Source organism: Thamnophis sirtalis, unplaced genomic scaffold (assembly GCF_051295495.1).
Source record: "Thamnophis sirtalis isolate CommonGarterSnake01/CBP01778 unplaced genomic scaffold, rThaSir2_p1.2 scaffold_6, whole genome shotgun sequence".
Classification (NCBI taxonomy): Eukaryota; Metazoa; Chordata; class Lepidosauria; order Squamata; family Natricidae; genus Thamnophis; species Thamnophis sirtalis.
In genome coordinates this window covers 23,037,300-23,059,183 of record NW_028261386.1, presented here as the reverse complement: position 1 = coordinate 23,059,183, position 21,884 = coordinate 23,037,300, and the positions used below count along the sequence as shown (strand labels likewise).

The following is a 21,884-nucleotide window of genomic DNA, read 5'->3' as shown; positions in this document are numbered from 1 at the left end:
AGCAAAACAACAAGGTGGTATCACTTTTCTTGACGCTTCTGGGGGCGTAGAGAAACATTTGTAACTAATTTAATTGTCGCCAAAATCAGGGCTTTTCTTTTCTACTATAGGATTAGGATAAATACCTGAGCAATGCCGGGTTATCAGATAGTACGTAATAAAAAGATATCTAAAAGTAGAATTTATCCCAATTCACTATCTTGAAATTACCTTCTTCAACACCTCTGAGAAAGGTTGGTACTGTTCAGAGAAGGCAAGAAAGTTATGCAATTGAACAGATAATCACTTGATGTTTGCCAGGTAAGCAATTTCTCATCACTCCTCTCTCTTCCTCTCTGATCTCCTACATGTGTGGCTGCTTAAACAGATCTTACAATGTTCAAGCCAATATCTTATGACTAAAAAGATGGGGAAAGGGGAAAACAGAGAATGCATTATTTAAGGGGAATAATAGCACAAATTTCTGCCAATATATGCAGAGAAACATTGCAGATCATAATTTGTCCACGTGTTTCAGCTCAGTAAGAGGAATCCAAATTATCTAAAATTTAAAAAACCCATAGACAATCATAGGTTTAAATAGTTTTATGTGTCAGTTAGAACAAGATTCAGGTGAAGACAGAAGACAATTATATACAGATGGTTGAATCCTTCAGAACAAAATCACTGAACTTGGGGAAACTGTCTGGATGACTTCCAGTGAAAAAATAACAGCAGTCTCAGCAATGAACATTTATGTAAGGGTAACAACAGCTCAACAATTTAGTTGCAGGATATAACCCAAAGCCAACAACATAGTACATTAAAAACAAAAAAAATATACATGTCCTCTAATTGGTTAAAGATGTTCTATTATTCAGAAGAATCCCTTGAGTCACCTCTTAAAATTATTTTGCAGAAAAGTTGATATTTCCGGAAGTTTAAAGTAATCTTTAGTAAAAATGGAAAATTTATACTGAATGTTTAGAAATTATTTAGAATCATTTCTCCCACTTTGTTCATCCTCTCACTTTCCCAAAGTCAATGAGAACAAGGAAGGAAACCCTTGTTCCAAAGCAAAGAGAAAGGAAAAGGTCCCAGATTGTGTTGCATTGAAATCCTGATCATGCTAGTCTCCGGAATCAAAGTAGTCATTTTACAAGCATGTCATAGTGCACAATGAATACAATAAAAGATTATCACTCTTACAAAGCCCAAATGGTTAGAAACCTAAAGAAGCCACCTTTTAAAAATACTGAACTTCCTGGAGGGAGATAAGTGCTCTTTACACTAGGTCTCATCTTCCAAAAATAGTATTAAACAGCCAGACCATCTGAGACAATACAACTGGGACATGATGCTGTGTTAGGAACTATTTAGCTTGGCTTTTATATATATAAACATTTGTCAACTATCTAGGTTAATATTAATCAATATGCTATTTGGAACTCTTTAAAAATGAATGATTTTATAAGAGAATGAGAACAGCAATGTCGAGCCAAATTTTGTGTAAAGTCTCAAAAGGAAACAAACTATATTTGCAATGGAAGTCTGCCAAGTTATTACTGAAAATGTAATATTCAGCAATTTCAACCTGCTGAAAATCAGTTACATTCTGTGAAATCAATGATTAGATACATGTATTTGTTTCTTTGTGGAAAACAATAGTCTTTGTTCTGAGTAATTTGTAATAAGACAAAGTTGCCAATAAAAGTATTATGTTTAGTGTACGCAGTATTACCCTTTTCATAAATCAGCTTAATTTCTGGGGATTTTTTTTAGTGTAAACACACACTGACTAGTATGCATCTTTCTTTAAAAGATGCTGAAACCTCATCTGGAGACCCAATACATCTTGGAAGTAAGGTCCAAGATCCAATGCTGCTTAACTAGATTTCTGTTAGCACTATTTTCTCTTCCTGCATGCTCAAAAATGCTGCTTCGGAGAGTGTTGGAGAAACCATTGTGGAAGATTTCAGGAAGGCATGGAACCCTACACAAGCATACAGAACCAAATTTCAGTGTAGTTTTGTATGTTTTTTAAAAAATAATAATTTTGGAGGTTCCTATTGAGCATCTGTAACTTCTAATGTGACAGAATTTTAATGCTGATGAACCTTGAACTACTTTGAAGGCATTTTCTAGGATTATTTAAGAACTTTAAGCCTTTGGAGAAGTTAAGGCCAGCCTTTAACTTTTCCTGCATGTTCTGTGATAACACCGCAGAAAACAAGCAAATACAGTAAAATATGGTAACTCAACAAACCTAATTTTTTTCTCCAACATCCTGCCAGAAGCTCTCTAGTTGTGGACTCTATAGAGATTGTAGCCAATACCATTTTCCCTCATAATTTTCTTTTATACTGAGGCACTTGTTCAGATAAAGAAGTTCCACCTTATATTTTTCCCTATTGAGGCTAAGCAAACAGTTTTCATATCTAAGGATCCTGACTTCATATGCAATAGCTATACATTTCAGAAGATGTCCTGGTATTGCCACAAGACAGAAAACAGACAAAATCCCCCAAGAAGAAAAAGGTGGGTAATGCTACATTGAGAAAGCAGCTTACTACCTTTTGTTGTTTTTTTAATTTTTGCTTTTTACAGGGGGAGGGGGGGGTTGATGTTCAACACAAAGAACTATTACATGCTGCTGGTCAGAAAAGAACCTAAGAAGTAGACCTTCTGAATGCTCTCTTGAATGGCGAATCAACAGTGGCAGCTTTCCTTGCTTCTCTACTATTCCAATGCAAACTCTGGGCAGGCAAAACGAAAACAAAAAACCCCACAACCCATATAAAGCTCTGCATCAGGATCACAAGGAACCCAAACATAACAAAAGCAGCCCAAAAGTGAATTCTTCTTTCCTCAAAGACGGCACCAGGTTTTGCAGTGTGCTACAAATGCAAAGCAATGCTGATTGCTGAGTGAAAGATCTTTTGGATTCTAGCCAAGTATAATAACCATGGAAACATAGCTGTTGTGAATTCAGATTTCTAAGGGACGAGAGGTATCAAATTGTAATTGGTGCAACCAGGTACCCAAACAACCAAGGAAACTTAAAAAAAAAAATGAAACTCCAACACAATGACGCATATTTAAAAGATAATGGCAAAACATTCCAGATCTGCTCCCCAGGAAAATTTAAGGCAGAAACTGATTTTCTGGCTCAAAGCCTCTTGAGTGTAGCCTTCTCCTCAAACTATCCTGGAAATATAGACACCCCGAAATCCAGCCTCTCCAGGAAGTAAGACATCCTAATAGCTCTGGAGTCACAACTGATGGTTTCAGAACTTTAACTGGAATGATCTGCCCAGGAAAACGAACAGATACTCTCTGCTCACAATAAAACAAGTAAAGAGACTCCCAATTTCATTTGCTTATGTTTGGCACCCTGAGCAAAAGGCTAAGATGTCACAATTCATCTTCCTCTTCCACAAAGAGGGTGCCTAGATTTACATGAAGTCATCGGAGTCATTGCCATCCTGTGAAAGGAAAGACAAAAAATGTGTCAGAAGGGATATTTTATGATTTTAACATTTTAGGCCACTCAGCACCACAGATTTAATATCAGAACACTTTTCTCTCTTTTTCTTCCAGTTAACTGTTGTAACTTTCTCAGAGAAAGAAATATTGAAAACACATTCTTCCATTCCTATGATCCCAAAGGTTTGCAAACATTTTCATCTCACAGCACACATCACATGCAGAAATGGCATCCTAAATGTCAATTTATTGGAGGCATTCTTTGTATGGAAAGGCTGTAATCAGTGGTGGGTTTCCTTTTTTCTCACTACCGGTTCGCTCGTGCATGCACAACCTCCTAACCGCCACTACTACCAGTTCGCCCAATCTAGGCTGAACCAGGAGCAACCCACCTTTGGCTGTAATACCTGAAACATTTTAGTGCAGACAAGAAGACAAAGCTGCACAAAATTATAAATGATGTGGAAAAGTGGATAAAAAAAAGTTTCTTTCCTTGACTTATAATAAGGGAATTTGAGGATTGTCCAAGGAAGCTAATTAGAGGAAATTCAGGACAAATAAAAGATAATACTTTTTTAAATCAAGTACATTAGTAAGCTGGCATTTATTTTCAAAAGAGTAATTGATCCTTTAAAAAATTATATGGAGTGTAATGCTATCAATTACTATTAGATATAATTGCTAGGCATGACTTAGGCAAGACTTAACTATGGGAAAAGAATGATGGACTGCATCAAAAACACACCTGGTTAGAAGTCATATTCTCTGCTTTCATTAAGGAAGAGTAATTTCTGTAAAAAGAAAACAAATAGATTTTCATTATTAAGGTTAAATAATTAATATAAATGGGAATTTTGCCAGTGAGGTAAGACTCAACGTGAGTGACAATAACAGAAAAAAGTAAGATTGTAAATTATAAGGTAAAAGTCTAAGTGTAGAATAAAATTGTGACAATTAGCATTCGTGACTAGATTTCAAATTTCAGTTTCTACAAATTCGAAAGTGGTTTGGCTTGAATGCTAAGCATAAGACTTATACAATGGAGAGTAAGATGCTGGCATGCTTATTTACTGAACTTTAAAACTTTACTTGTAATATGGCCAATTGGAAACTAATACTGGCAGTGTCCTTTGATTGAACCACGTACCAATAGCAGCTCTTGCTGAATTTACCTTCAAAATCTCTCAAACGAAACAACCTGAAAAGATTCCTGTAAACTCTAAAGGCACAAAGCTGCAATACAGAAAAACAAACTACAGGTATTCCTTGCTCGATGACCACAATTGGCACCAGAATCTCAATTATTGAGCGAAGAAGTCGTTAAGTAAAATCTGCACGTAACTGCTTTGCTCAGCAACCATAATCCCAGTACTCCTGGTTACACTTGTTAAGTGATCTCCTGGATCATTAAGCAGACAGAATGAAAGAGCTGCCTGCCAAAGGATTTTAGCTCCACACAGAGCTGAAACTCTCCCAGCTGGTACCCGTTTCATTCTTAAACATTCTGTAGTCTGTCAAAGGACTTCAGCTCTCCTCTGGCATGGAAGGGAAGTCCTTGGTGAGGGCTGCAGGAATGGAGCTGAAATCTTCAGGATTTCTCTCTTGGGCATAAAAAAGTTAGGCTTCCAATATACTGCTATTAAATGATATAAAAATAAGCGAGTTAGAATCATTGTGTCATATATTTCCTGACCAGTCCTGCCCTTTGTTGAAGGACTGACAATTTCTCAGATAGGATACATTTTGAGACAACTATTCTGAAATAGCAGAATGTAGTTGACCAGCAAGAAAATATCAAATTGGACCAGTACCATTCTACATACTGTGCAATTACAGAAACTGGCCACCCTGGTTGTCTGCAAGGAACTTCAAAAAAAAAGGGGGGGGGAGGAAGGAGCAAAGGAGAATATTTTGATTAGCAGACTATATGGCTAGGACAGGCTGCAATCCATTCCCCCCTAAGAAATTAATTAACTAGTTCTTACATTTCTTCCATTAAAACTTACATTTGTAACAAGGTTGCATGTGAGCATTTTGCTGATTGTACAGCACAAACGGTTAACCTGCAGCATCATTAGGAAGAAGCTGAAATCTTGGCATTAACTACCATTATTAGAAAGTTTTATTTAAAATTATTTGGAACTTTAGGGGCACAGAAGAGAAATCAAGTAAGAGTTGGGCTGGGATCCAAGCGAGATGTTGAAGAAGCCAAATCACCTCCCTTCACAATTTAAAACAAAACTTTTCCATGACTTGCTGAACATCCAAACTTATGGGTACTGTCTGTGCTTATCAATCGAATCAGACCTTCCATAGCTGTCCATTCTAGGGATAGCAAGGAAGGAACCTGTTTCCTCACTCACCTAAGTTCTTCCAGTTCCTTTTTCTTTTTCATTTCTTCCTTCTCCTTTCGTTTTATCTCTTGGATCTGGGCCTTTTTCTCATTCCTGTCCTCCCTCTCACGGGCTTCTTTCTCTGCAGCCAGGTCTGGGAATCGTTCCACTTTGGTCTTTTCCAATCGGTTCAAAATCTCATTTATCTTCTTCTCCACTGTCACTATCTTCACCTTGGAACAGGAAAGAACTGTAATTCTTATAAAAAATGTAGTTGGAATTAATTTTGAATACACTAAGATTTCAATTCCCTGGGGCAACACTGATGTAGAAGCACTTCAAATGGTCATGTACTTGGAGAGCCAATATTTTTACATATACTAAGAAAGTGGACATTTAAGAGATATTGAGCCAAGGTGACGCAGTGATCAGAGTGCAGCACTGCAGGCTACTTCAGCTGATTGCTAGTTCAAATCTCACTGGCTCAAGACTGACTTATCCTTCCATCCTTCCAAGGTCAGTAAAATGAGGACCCAGATTGTTTGGGGCAATATGCTAACTCTGTAAACCGTTTAGGAAGGGCTGTAAAAGAAATATGAAGCAGTATGTAAGTCTAAGTGCTTATTGCTTGCTTAAGTACTTATACAATTAAGATTACTACAAAAATTATTACAGAAAGGTCACACCTGTCACTGTTTGTTTTTACTATACATTGACTGTTACAAGCACCAAGTCATCAAAGTAAAGCAATCATTCAGAGAACTTTGATTTGATGATTTTAATAGTTACTTCTAACTGTGCAATGTTTTGATTCTCAGACTATGGATTAAAATTGTATTTGGCACCACAGATATAGGATGGATGTCAAGGACACCGAAATGTTTTCTATCCATACTGCAAAATAAAGGAAAAGAAAAGAAGCATGAGAATTTGAGATTGGGATAAGGAAACTTGGATCGGGTTTTCAATGCTTCCAGAAGCCATCAGAAACCCTCTGAAAATAGATTTCAGATTTGTTTCTGCCTTTCAAAGTAGAGCTTTGGAACATTGGAGAGCAATTGCTAATTTAAGAAATCCAATTAAAGAAGAGAAAATTCTGAAACTTTGGTTGCACACTATTGGTTATCAAAGTACAGACCGGCAGGAAACCACCATTCCTTCCAAATACTGTTACATACTCAAACCCCATAAAGTCAATGCAGAAAGAAAATTTCTGAAGGCTGTTCTACTGTGAGGCCTTAAAAAGGGAGAGAACCCATGGTCGTATTGACCAGAATATTCTGATTGTCCTAAATTCACTTCTAAATGTTAGTGACAGATGTTCTTTTGGAACAGCGGGACACTATCCTGAGGTTCACCTAGTTCACCAAATAAAAACATTAAGGCAGTAACTTTCTGCTTTCACTTGGTTAAAAATACATTTTGAAAAATGCAGGGGCCTCCCATCTTTCATTCACAGCCCTCTGATGTCACTGGAAAGGACTTATTTTTCCAGGCTCAGGATATTAGATCACTCTGCTGAAAATAATGTAGGAAGCCTTCAAAGTAGCCAACATGCCAAATAGCCAGCATGTATGTTCCCATTTGGAAAAAAAAGGATACTTGCTGTCCTTAGCCCCACTGACCCCTTCATTGGAATCTAAACAACCCTGAATTGAAGTCACATGCACATGTTAGGCCTGTGGATAGATGCTAGATTGAAGCTTTGTAAACTTTGTTACTTCTACTTCTGTAATTGCTGATAGTTTCAAAATAGGTGGGAAGAAGCCCCATAATTTCTATGTGATTTCAGCCAAATTTCACATATTCATGCAATTGACAACTACTTTAACTCCATATTTATTCTCAAGAAAATAATAAACATTATACTTCTGTATTATGTTCTTTATAATGTTCTGTAATGGCTGGCTCTCAATGGAATTTTTTCCATTGGATTTCTCAGGTTCTTCTACCTTTAAAAAAAATATTCAGTGATAAAACCAAGTCCTTCAGCAATGCTCTTAGCTTTTCTAAAATAAGTTGGCTAAGAGTCTATGGAGATTCTCAGTCAACCAGGCCATGGTTCTTCCAAAGGTTGGCTAAGAATAATTCAGCGACTGGATTTCTACCAAAAGAAATAAATACATAGAAATAAAAGCTTCAAAAGGTGATAGATCACATACATTGTAAAGTTTTTTTTAAGAGCTTGGAAATCTCAGTTGAAGGAGAAACAGCAAACATAAAGGCATGAGTCTTCCTATTTGAAAGATACTTGCTATTTTTTTTTCTAATTATTGTATGGCATTTATTTTACTATGGTTGCTGAAGATATTTCTCCAAATTTCTTTCATGCTTTTATTTTCCATTCTCTCAGAATTGCATTTCTAAGTCTCTAAAGGCAAAGAGAAACAGTAAAAAGACCAATTTAAATTAAATCATTTCACTGGTTGGTCCTTAAGTCATGCTGGGGGAGTAACACAAAAGCCTTTCCCAGACCTAATTCTGTAAGTTTTTTTTAAAAAATCTAGGACGGCAGAAGCTGATGGAAGACCTTGCATCATATGTTTTTCTACCAAAACACTTCTCCTCTCCCAGGTAAACAAAGGTGATCATAACAATCCATTGAGAGAACTGTTCCCAGCAGTTTTGGATAACCTTCTGAAACTATAGAGATTATAACAGCAAATATAGCTATTAGCCAAAGATGATTGGGATGGAGCTTCATTGGTCAACTCTTGTTGGTACCCTTAACATGGTTGTTTATTCTGTCCTTCCAAGAAAATACGCATGATATGCTTTGTTGTTTCTTTTTTTTTTTTTTTTAACCAAAACCAATTCTTTCTATTTTTATTTTTTGCAACTGGAAGAGCCAAATTTAGTGAACTGTTATATTTTTAAATTTTATCTAAACATTTATTCTAAACACAGGAATATTAGAACTCAAGTCAATCATCTTGCAATCAAGTTACTAGAAATAAAGGGAAGCCATGTATAACCAGTTGCTACAAAAGGCATCATAATTTAAACATTGGTAACGTTTCTCACACAATGTTATTCATTAGGAGTTTACCTGAGCATCATATTAGGGAACCGAATAGTTAACAGTGGGGCAATGTTGTTGACCCCTTTGCATTGCAACTTGCAAAGGTTCCAAACAATATCAGATCTCCAATGCAGCCTCAGGCTTTCCATGGGCTAGACCAGCTTTAATATTACTGGTGAGAGAAGAAGCCAAAGATGTTTCTGCTTTCCCACATACTTTCTGCATTTTACAGATGATTAGCAAAGTCTCCCATTAGCTTCTTGGTCTGCTGGATGAAAGTAGCTTGAAACCTTTGGAGAGATCAGGGAAGGAATAAGATACTTACATCCTTTTGTCTATGAAAACCAATCTGGCCCACATCCATGTCTGCTGTTTTCTTTAGGTTGGCCCATGGGGTATATACTATATTGACATTATTCATTTTGCAGCCTAAAAAAGAGAGTAATTATACAGAAAAAGAGTAATTATGCCCATTTCTGGCCATCTTTCTCAATACCTTAATTAGGATCAAAAACATTTACATAGTACGAATACAGTATCTACAGCTAAGCTATTTTCCAAGAAACATGAAATACCTTTTGTGTTTCCAATTATGTAAAAGAGGCAGAAAGAGTGGGAGATCTCATCAGCTCCCACAATACTACCCAATTATGCTATATCACATCTGCTAAAAATTGAGACTCAGAGCAACTGACTCCTAGCTCCAGTTGTTCCCAAAAAGGTACTAGTTAGAGACTCTCAATCATTCATCTGTCTAACTCCTGCAGGAACAGGGAAGCAATGCCAAGAATTAAAGAGAAGTTCCAAGATTCTCAGGATGAAGTTTTGAAAGACAACAACTGAACAAACCATCTGCTTCCCATGATATAGTCAAGGCACGAAAGGAGCATCTAAATATAAGTCATAATTCAACAGTTAAAATCCTCCGCGTACAGCCCTACACATTTTGCTATTATTCGTTGGCTTTGAAGCATGGAGTTTGTTTATTCAAAACTGACATAAATGGAAAAGAACTCTGGATAATGCAACATTTATTGTTCCACACATATCTATTTTTTGAGGACATACTTAGACTTTGAGTAGCATACCAAAGGCTACCTTTCAAAAATGACTGTAGGACAAGGACTAGGTTTAATTTAAAATATTGAACATTTTTCTTCTATCCCAGTGGTTCTCAACCTTTTTCTTCACCACAGACCCCCTTTAAATACTTTTTGTGGTCATGCAGCGTGGCCTCAGACCACCAAGACGTAAGTCAAGATTTAAAGCACTAGACTGTATCAAATATTCACAGACTCCCTGTGACATCCTGGTATCTCCAGGGGTCCACAGACCATAGGTTGAGAACCACTCTTTTATCCTATTAAAAATCACTATACAATTTGATGGCAATTTTGGAGCCATCTGGGAGGCTGCATACAAGCTCTTGGGGGATTTTAGACTGTTTTACTCTGACAGGAATTGGATTAAAAGGCTCCATATTCTTTACTATTTAATCATTTTAGTTTTATCCATATTTCCTCCCAAAAGCTCAACAATAAATTTGTACTTAGCCCTCAAAATACCTGAATTATGATTTGGTCCATGAAATTTTTGACTGATGATTTGAAACTGGGACTCGTTTTGTGTTTGATTCCCTAATATTGTATTGGGCCTTTTTGAACACTTACTCTGTAACCCATTTTGTATTTGCCTAGAATGCCCTCTCCAATTATTGAGATATGACCCAAGTCAATGTAATGAATGCAGATACAGCAGGATAATTTTTTTAAAGAATTATGAGATTATACTGAGGCTTTTTTTTAATCTTATGCCCATGGTGCTCTAATATTTCCTCAAGAAAAGTTTGTAGAATCTAAGGCACAGATCTGGTTTTCAAGACTAAAAAACATCTTTAAGAGTTGCTTGGTGACCTATGGTATAAGAGATCGTACTTTATAAGCATTCGGCTCAATTTGTTATAGGTTTCATGCAGTATCCCTCTTGATATAAAACAGAACAGAGTACAAACCTCAATTTTCAACTGCTCATATCTCCTAGAGGGCAAGCAGGCAAACCCAGCAGTTGTAAAGTTCTAGGTCTGGAATTTTGAGCAAACCAGAAAAATAGAAGCATTCCAGAAACCCAAGAACTTCTGGATTATAAAATAACACAGGGAGGGAGGGAGGGAGGGAGGGAGGGAGGGAGGGAGGGAGGGAGATCCCCATGGGCACCTGATGAGATCTGAAGTAGGAGAAGAAGATGGCTTACAGAGGCAACTACTTGAATATTAACCCGAATATTGACCCATGTATAAGAGTGTCTTTTCTCTGTTCAACACACTGGTACATCAGATGGACAGATGCTAGATCAAAACAATCTGTTGGGGATAGGGTAAACCTGGAATTTAAAGAGCATGTAGTGGGCACGCTTAAGGTAGGCATAGATGTTCACAGAAATGATTGTCATGGGAGACATGACTGATCACAAAACATAAATTTATCACTATGCAAACTAATCTAGAAATTCTTTACCGTCTCTGGAGGAACTCTGAGGAGCCAACAACATTCTTGTATGTAAATGCAGTATGATGGTTGAGTTTTACCTTGTAGCATTCCATTTTTTTTAAAAAAATCTTTTAATAAAAACTAAATAGGATAAGGAACTTGATGAGCACTAAGGAAATTATCTGGAAGTTACTTGAACCCACAACTGCAACATTGCCTATTTCTGTGCTACACTCTATCCTGTCTTCAGTTACAATTTGACATCTACCTGGCTGAAACTACCATAATTACAATTGAACCTTATGCTTTTGCTAGGACTATCTTTTTCATATTTTGAAATATCCAAATGATTCATACTGTTCTAGGCTCTGAAGCTTAGGTATTCTTTGTTAATCCCACATTCAAAAGCTGTCCTCCTTGACTCCCCACTCAAAATCCTTTTAATACTTTTTGACTCACTTTCTTATATAGGCAAAACTTTACCTTGAATGCTGTTGGCCTTCACAAGCTGTGCACAATCTATCAAAACCTCCTTAGGAATATCATCCACTGTTTGCCCCTAAAATAAATCAAGGTGGATATGAGCATCCTAGGTGTGGGAATGCAGAGGACATGCTGTGAATAGTTTCACAGTCCCTTGCACTGAACTTATAGATACATAAACAAAAATGCCAATGGCTTAAAAGGAGTAATAGTATGATATAAGCTTTCCTGGACTAGAACTCATTTCGCGCAAATTATGCACTGGACTGGAAATTTAAAATACTGCATCATTAAAATTGTGTTGTTCTATATAATGCTACAAGATTATTTGCTGCTATTGTGATGAACAATTTTACTACAGTATTTTTTTAAGTACCTTGATCTTTCTTGCACACAATTAAATCAGTTTATGACAGATTTCACATGTCATACCAAGCCATTCATTTTTAAATCGTGGTTTGTAGACAAAAGATATAATTACTCTGGCTTCACTAACTGCCATAACTCATACAAGCATATCATGCAAGCCATAATTGTTAAGCTGATGAATGGTACAAATCAAAAGCAAGAAAACCATATAGCTCACTATCACATCTTGCTTAGATGTTTTGAGAATAAAACTGATTGTATGTTCCATGACTGAAATCCCAGAGTTTTGCCTATCTAAACTGCATGAGTCCAGAGCACTATTTGATTAGACTCCTTTGGATAATTTTGTTTTTAAGGCATAAGGATGTAAACCAGTATACTTTTTTCAGTTCTTATTCCACGTAGCTTACTATGCCTAGTATGAAAATTATGCTCAGCTGAATCCAAAAATAATTTTAGTTTGATAAATTTCTGGAAGTCTTCCAACACTGAAAGTAGAATTCTAGACATGGTCCACACATTAAAAAAAATATCAAACCACTTTCGCAAATGTTCAATTGGGCCGTTCTTGAACACTGTAATGTTTTTGGGAAACTGCAAATTTCTGCCACTAGAAAAGGGAGATTTCGTACATAGTTATTGGTTTATAACTCTGCATAATTTTGGGCATTGTTGTTATGTAGCTATGAACGCACCATCCCGCAACTTTTCATGGATGCATGTAACTGAGCAAAACAAGCAAAGCTGGCCAGTTACCTTTTGTAGCCGGAGGTAGACATGTGCTGAGGAGAGCTTGTCCACATGAAACCTAGACAAAGTGCAAAGGTTTGATAGGAATTATGATTCAGTATCCTTCCCACAGACGCAACATATCTAGATATTGTTATCATGTGGTGTCTGTCACTTAATAGTATGGAGAAGAATTATGTCTTAACATATTAAATACCTGAGTGAGGATTGAGAATCCAAAGAAAAGGAAACCAAAGGGCTAAAAGAGGAAAATCTATCGTGAAAAATATTGACATAAGGTCAAGTACTCCCTCCAGTGATTCAGATGAAAACAGCACTGGAAATTGGCAAATAAAATCCGGTGCTTAACCTTGCCATGGCCATTTCTCCACCAATGAATAAGGCAAATTCGTAAATCATCTCAAATAGATGCTTAGAGTTTTAGTATCTTCCAGAGGCCAGAACTTAATAAATCTGAGTAATGTGCTCCTTTATTCAACTATCTATTCTTTAATGGATTTCTTGGGCACTAGCATCAAAGTGAGACAAAATATTTATAAATAAGTATTTGGGGAGGAAAAAAGTGAAAATGACACCTAAGACACCAACATTCCAGCACTTTAGTTCTTATCATATTCTTGCAAGCCTCTCCAAAAGGCATTAAAAACATGAAAGGAACACTTATCACATCATGGTTACCCTTGGCAATCAGTATTTAGGAGACTTACTACCTCTTGTAGCTGAAGCTGGGAGGGTCATTCCACTCTAACATGGTTTGAATAAAAAGTAATACCTCCACCTTCATAACTTTAATTTAGATATAAGTTAATAAATGAAATAAGAAAATAATTCTTAAAATGTCTTTTAATTATCTGCATTTACTTCTCCACATAATTACCACTATTTGCAAAAAACTTGGACAATGAACAAATTTATCAAAGCCCATCACAGAATTCCATATTTGAAAGTCTTTCCACCTCTTCTATATTTGTCACTTTAAAACAATAATTAATTAGAATGCAAAAGAACAAGGAGGAACTTTCTCTATAACATGTCAAATGGCCTCAGACCTCTTGAAGAAGCAATTGCAAAGATGGATTTCACTAGCTTACTCTCTATCCACCATATGTAGTCTGATTTGGTGCCACTTGGTTCTCTCTTTTCCCAACACTGAATTTATTTATTTGTTTGCCTATACATACATGGGTCTGTCCGACTCCAAAATAAATACCTTGCTGGGCATGCATTTGACTCAAGTGGTTGAAGAGACACTATGTGGAAGGTTTTGTGATAGATTTACGAAGCTTGGCCATCTTTGGAGTAATATGTAGTAAATGGTGATTACACATAGAAGTAAATAGAGGTAACAAAAAGACCTCATTTCAAGGGTTATTTTCGTATTTCATTTCTTAAATTATTATTATTTAAACTAATGTTATAGAGGTGGAGAATTTACATACAACACTTGTACAATAACACAAAAGCATCGAGCTGACAAGTCTCCCCTTTAGGATTCACAAGCTGCTTTCCACAGCAATTGAAAAACACAGGCTTTAAGAGCTAAGACCAAAAGATCTATAGCAGTTTCCCATCACTGTCAACTTCCAGATGTGTGGTCTCCAACTCCCAGCATTCTTCAGCCAGCACAGTTGATGTTAAATATTCTGGGAGTTCACATCCACACATCTGTTTTTGTCAAGATTGGGGAATTCTGCTCTTCAGGAAATACATACTGTACATATGCAGAAGTGCCAAAGTCTTACTATATATTTATCATTTTTATCTTGCTTTTCAACTCGAAGGACCATAAAGCACCAATTTTACTTACTAAAACTAAAATCAAATCCTGAAACTGTTTCATTAAAAACAGATGTCTGGAATCAGTAACAGGATGGGTGATGGCCGATAAGTTGAAATTCATTCCAAATCAGTCATATTATTGACTAGCAATGTTAGTGATTTAATGCTGCTGTATTAAATAATAATTGGCTTTAAATAGTGCACCTCATTTCCAGCCTACATAGTTTGCTATCTTACAAAATCTGTATGAAGAAGCAAAATATAAATATTTTATATATGGAAGTAGAATCGCAAGTAGCAGTCACATGATATCTCATTTAACGACCATGGTGATTCACTTAATGAACTTGAAGTAAGGTTATAAACCTATCACTGTCATAGGATTTTCCACATATGAATGTGGCACTTAAAAATAGAGTTGGCAGTCGCAATTGTAGTTGCTAAGTAAGAACACCTCTGAGTCCTTGGGATATAAGAGAGCATGAAGAGAAAATGCAATATGAGCTTTGAGTGGAGTCTGGCAGTGTGAAGCCTGGCAGTTTTTGTGAAACTTTTAATAAATCTGTTACTATTTGAATATTTTTAATTATCTCTATGGAAGAGAATATTTACATATACTTATAATATAATTAAATTGTATATAAATATATATTATATATAAAATATATAACCATAATTACATAATAACTATAATAATTACACATACACACACTTAATAAGTCATGGGTTGCTTAGCTATGATTGTTTTAGATAAACCATACTTTCTGTTAGATTATGCACCATGCTCTACATACTACACCAATTTGGTTCAAACAATCCAGTAAAAAAACAAAGAAATTGCATTACAATTAAGCATGGTCATGTTAATTTTATTTGCATATGAGATGATATAAAATGTCATCAATTTTGATGCTGAGTTAAAATTATATTTATTTCCCAGTACTCTTGTGATTCTTGCAGTCAAGTCTTTAAAAAGGCATGAAAATAACAGGGAAAATATTTTGACAGAATATATAACTTGTTTGGGAAGACTACAAAAATGCAACTGGGAGGTTGGAAACCTATTACTGGAAACTGGGGGAAAACCCTCCAAAAGCAGAAAAAGATAACAGGAAATGAACTCTTTTTTTAAAAGAAAGCAGCGTTTGTTTATATAGAGAACTAGAAAATTGACAACTGATTTGCCAGAACACTTTTACATTTGAGAGGTAGGGAAAGAATCTCACTTTTTTGGGTATGGCATAATATCAGAAATAGGATCTCATCTCATATTTTAAGTCTGAGTCCAGAAAGGATGCTAACAGCTAATTATTAGGGAGGAGAAAGATAGTTTCATATGAAAAGGGATTTCATTATACAAAAGTAGGCTCTTTTAAGTACTTACCAAATATCTTCTAGCCAACCATATTTTATTAGATCTTCATCTAAAAGAAAATGCAAAACAAAATTGATCAGAGCTCTAATAGTGTTCACATAAATTGTGAATATAAATAATAAATTGTGAATATAAATAATATATTATGCCTGTTTCTGAGATAACATATTTTTTTAATTTTTTGTTCTTTAGTAAAAAATAATATTAGGGAACAAGCATAAATCATTTGCAATCTTCAGGTTATTTTAATGTACAGTAGTTTCAGCTTCATTTTAAACAACGTTTATATAAGAAATCAGATATATGATAATAGCCTCTAGGTGAGATGGGTGACATAAGTTATAAGATATAAATATAAGTATAGGTAAGTACAGTATAAATATAAATAATAGTTGTCTGGTAGTTTCTTGTAAATTACTACTTAGAAAGAGAAAGAGAAAAATGTTACAGAATGTCAGAGAGAAAAAAGTATGACTACTTTAAGTTGTGGCTTCACCCAGTGCATATGGTAATAATACTCACCATTTAGCTTACAACTCATGAGGAAAAGTAGTTCTTAACAAAAGCATTTTTGTCCAACAGGGTTACAGAAGCCCAACTGATCTATCACTCAATTAAATATTAATTTGTACATTAGCATTTTCTTTATTACAAATACCAAATTTAGATGAATGGGAGTACAGCTTATTTTACACAGCAAGTATTTGATCACTGCACAAGGCATACAGTGCAATTTAACTTTTCACAATGAATTTTACAATATCTATTTGATAAAAGCAATCTTGAAAACATTGGTGGGTGAGGAAGATGTTTATTGCTTGCTCCAATTTATCAATTACATTATCTTTTTTAGTTGATTGTCTACAAAAGTGACACAATGTAAAACTGTACACTACACTCACAATTACTACATTTGCCCTGGAACAAAAGAAATATTCTACCTGTTTAAAGATAAAGGTTGAGAATTGAGAGGGATGGGGTGAGGGGAGTGTGTCACTGAATTAGGCAAAGAGTATTGATATTATTTCATTTTAATTTATTATTAAATTTGTTTCCTGTCCATCTCATTATGTGGTGACTATATGAAGTACCATATATAGACTATATCAACTGTACATCAAGTACCATACCAAGAATCTTGGTTAACACAATATAAATCAGGAAATGCAATTAACATTGTGTTAAGATTACTCCATATTATGAAGAATCTATTCCGATTCAAGCATCCCCCTCACAAAATTACATGTAACTTCTATGGACAAATAAATCCACATTTTTCACATGGTACTAATCCATGTATATAATAATCTAAGAATGGTTTCCGGTTTGAGTTGAAACCTGTGTCTGATTTACTTTTAAGATACAAAGCTATTCCAGATGCCAAAGTATATTGTCACAACTACTTTAATTTATTTGTTGAAAATATTTATATGGCCGCCCAACTCACTCACCATAATTCTATGCGACTTACAGAAATAAAACTGCAATAAACCACCCTGCCAAAAATATTTTTTTGAATTTGATTTATCTACTCTAGCAAAACTAGAGGAATGTACCAACAACAAAACATCTTATACCAATTTACTCTAAATAAATGTTCAGAGTAAATTTTATGTTCTTTCTTTGAAGTTCCTACTATTAAATCTTTATTACTACATTCAAAATTTGTATCCATATCTTTGATCTTTCCAGATTCTATTTCATCAGCAATCTATAAATATGGTTTAACAAATATTCCGAATGAAAAGATTTTTCCAACTTCTCAATACTGTATTCCCCTTATTTCTGCAATTCTTTGAATATGATTCTACCTACTTGAAGATAATAAAACCATTATCTTCTGCAAGCCTCTTCTGCACTCTACCCAAAAACCTGCGAGGACTTGTCCAAACAGTTGCCAGGTGTTAACAGACTCAAAAGAACCAAATAAATAAATAATCCTACTGATTCAAACCATTCTAGACCAAGATGGCCATATAGAGGTCACTAGGAAGTAAAACATAAGCACAGGGGTATTTTCTCTCCCAGCACAGCCCTCATAATGGAGGCAATAAGTTGTCATCATAAATAGCAGACCTTGCATTTTAATCCTAATAATTTGTCTAATCACTCTTTAAAACCATCTACATTGGCAACTATATCTTGGTAACAAATGTCATAGCTTAAAAAACCGCTTCCTTTTATCACTTCTTAATCTCTCCCATTGCATTCTACAATATTTTAATATTACAAAAAGAATCCTGCCTGTATAAGTAAATGAAAAAATAGCTACTCTCCATTTTTCCATATCATGGATATTTTTATCGACATTATTATGCCCTGCTCCTTTTTTATAAATTAAAAAAAAACACCAGTTTTCCTCACAGGTGAGTTACTTTACTTGCTTATTTTTGGATCCTCTTTTCTGCACCCTTTAATCTTATTAGAAACCTGGTGATTAGAAGTAATAGGATTCAAAAATGGTTATACTATAAAGATTGGTAGAAAGGCAATGCAATTTTGACAATTATTTTTAATTCAATTTTAATGAATGCCAAAAAGAAATTTACTTTTGGAGGTTTTATTGAACACATTCATTGTAATACCTGCAAGAAATGTTAATTAATCATTTTCTAGGTTCCCATCAATTCTTAATACCACATGCAAATGTTCTTTGCAAAAACTAGAGCTATATTGGTTATTTCCAGGTTCTATGATTAAAGGCCAATTTTAAAAACATTTTACATATTTCTGTTAAGTCAGCAGGTTCAGAGTTTCAGAGTGAACTCTTAGGAATGCAGGAATCAATACTGTAGTAATTTACTACAATTAATTTGTCAACAGGAACTACAGGTAGTCCTTGACTTACAACAGGTCATTTAATGACTGTTCAAAGTTACGACAGTACTGAAAAAAGTGACATGGCCGTTTTTCACACTTATGACTATTGCAGCATCCCCATAGTCATGTGATCAAAATTCAGAAGCTTGGCAACTGACTCACATTTATGACACTTGCAGTGTCCCAGGCTTCATGTGATCACCTGTTAAGGCCTTCTGATAAGTAAAGTCAATGGGGAAGCCAGATTCACTTAACAACTGTGGCAAGAAAGGTTGTAAAATGTGGCAAAATTCATTTAACAATTGTCTCACTTAGCAACATAAATTTTGGGCTCAATTGTGATTGTAAGTGGAAGACTACATGTATTTAGAACTTTACTTTGGTCACCAATTTCTCTCAATTCTTAAGATTCTTCTTCTAAGAAAACAAAATTAGCCAGATATTTGCTCTATACCCAAAACAAAACAAGCAAATATCTGGCTAAACTTTGTTTTAGAAAAAGAATCTTAATGAGGGTGAGAAATTGGTGACCAAAGTAAAGCTCTAAATAGTTTCTATTGACAAACTAATTCAATTGGCTTTTCTGCAACTTTATCTTCTTTCACTTCTTCATCATCAAGCTACCTAATCAGCTTCTTTTTGTCTGTATTTCACTTTTTTACATCACTTGTCGTCACATTAACTATAACATTTATCTCACCTCTTGTCATCATCCTGATGGTCTGCTTATATTTTTATCCAACATTTTATCAATATTGATTTGGATACTGATTTCTTAAAACTAACAACCATCCACCATTCTAAAAAATGTGGTTATCTAAAAGAAAGGGTGAGTGAATTCCCAAGCAATTGGAAGCTAAAAAGAGAGTTGTTACAGAAGATGCATAAATTATCAATAGATCACATCTTTTTGATGCAAATCAAAGGAATGTTTTACTTACTTTCATACTTGTCTTTTCCCATATAAATTGTATAAATGGAAGGAACAACTGAAGGATAGAAAAGAAAAAAGTAATCCATTTTTACATCAAACTATGCACAGATATATAAGGTTTATCAACACATACATAGATACAAAAGATTTATCTATATAAAAACTATTAAAACATATTCATATTCCAATGTAAAAATTACTATAAGCTTTCCTAAACTGGGGAATAACTAAATTGTGTTCTAAAAATATCAATTGCCCCAGTATTATTTTCAGATAGGCTCTGAAATATATGTTATGATACATATAGGGAAAAAAGGAAAGTTCTTTTAAAAATGTGGTTAAAGAGAGCAAGGAATGGTTAAGGTTACAAGAGGTAAAGAAAACTATTTTAGAATTGGGTGAAAAGTGCTAAACAATGAATGAATTGTATTAAAAATGAAACTCATTACATTATGTTTGAAGTGAGAAATGCTGGAATAATACTTTAGAATTTATAGTACTATGCCAGATAAAATTATATAAAAGTTAGTGTTTAAGAAAAAGTTGACAGAGAGAATATATGTTCTGAGAATGCTGGATATGGTAAGACTACAGATATAACCACGACAGTTAAAGAAATGATAACACATGGACTTGGTTTATTTATGAAATGGTGGTGTATAACATATGTATGAGGAAATCCATTAATGTTCCCTTCTTCAAAGAGAAAGATTAATAATAATACAAAAAAGGAAATTGCCTGCTAGTCTTACAAAGTGTTTGAATTCTGATTGAAACCATAGTAGATGTGACAATGAGCAAAAGTTTGGGAAAGGGGTTTGCACTACACGGGTTCTCCGAAAAATATACGAAAGTGATACATTTTATTGTATCTTTTCTTATAGAGAGAAAACTCTACATGTATAATGAAAATAGACTTTTGAGTTTATAGAATGTTTTGTACAAATATGGTGCTGAAAAGTAAATAAAAGTTTATGATGAAAGTAGAGCATAACTGACAATAAAATCAAGATCACTTTTTCATAGACCCACCACACAAATCTGAGTGAAGATGCTTCTAGTTTCATCTCCCATTTCTATCTGCCTTCTGTAAAAATCTCCTAATTTTTTTCTGGAGTGGGGAAGTTACCTTCACCTTATTTAGCACGGCTAATCCGCCCTGGCTGGGTTGTTCGGGGATAACAGAACATCATACAGAGGCCACTGGATGGGTTGGACCAGGAGTCTTCAAACTTGGCCCCTTTAAGACTTGTGGACTTCAATTCTGGGAGTTGGAAGTTCACAAATCTTAAAGGAGCCAGGTTTGGGGAACCCCTAGATTGGACCAATAACTACACAAAAACCCATCATCTGCCAACCGAAACATTAGTGGCTAGCGATAACCAGAGTCGTAATCCGTGACATCAACCGAGGAAAAGCAGTTCCAGATAGGAGCATCAACTTATATCTGAGAAGAGTTGTGAGCTTTGTGGCCAGGCCACTTACCGTTGGACGTGAAATAAAAAACCATGGCAACACACACACAGACACACACACACCACGGGAGCGCCTTCCCACCCGCTCCGAAAGATTCGCAAACGGCCAGCGCCTTCCGGTTCTAGCGAGGCGGCTCTCAGGAAATGACGTCAGTTAATAGTTCCCATAGAGGCAATAATTGATAGAAGCAGAACTTTCCGAACATCCAACAGATAGGTTAATTTGCCAACGGTGTGTTTCACCCCCTCTATAGGCTTAGGGATAGGTACAGGGACCCTCAGCCACGTTTCCTCGTTGCCCGTGGACGCGCTGCTTCCTTAAACGGAACAACTTTCTATTGGGCAGTTTTGTATAAATCTTAACCCTTAAGGAGAAAAAAATGTTTCTTTACTTTTTAAGGGGACATATAGAAATGGGTGAGCTCAGGTTGGTTTAAGCGCCACTAATTTAGATCAGATCAGATTAACAGAGTTGGAAGGGACCTTATAGGTCATCTAGTCCAACCCCCTCCCCTGCTCAAGCAGGAGACCCCACACCATTTCTGACAAATGGCAGTCCAGTCTCTTCTTGAAAGTCTCAAGTGATGAAGTTC

General features: G+C 35.3%; 1 protein-coding gene across 2 annotated transcripts; it reads right to left on the bottom strand.

Moving 5' to 3' along the window:
• Window positions 1–570: 570 nt before the first annotated feature.
• CCDC25 (coiled-coil domain containing 25) lies at window positions 571–21,402 on the bottom strand. 2 transcript variants are annotated; one of them, XM_014057297.2, is made up of 9 exons: window positions 21,302–21,402; window positions 19,824–19,871; window positions 16,072–16,111; window positions 12,915–12,966; window positions 11,790–11,865; window positions 9,146–9,249; window positions 5,829–6,031; window positions 4,211–4,256; window positions 571–3,464 (listed from the first exon to the last, which is right to left on the bottom strand). In XM_014057297.2, exons 1-9 carry the CDS (start codon window positions 21,324–21,326, stop codon window positions 3,435–3,437), a joined length of 624 nt encoding a protein of 207 aa, XP_013912772.2. In that variant the 5' UTR covers window positions 21,327–21,402; the 3' UTR covers window positions 571–3,434. The 2 variants fall into 2 exon arrangements, with proteins under 2 accessions (XP_013912772.2, XP_087573534.1); XM_087717408.1 differs by lacking the exon at window positions 21,302–21,402 and adding an exon at window positions 20,952–21,052.
• Window positions 21,403–21,884: the final 482 nt, after the last annotated feature.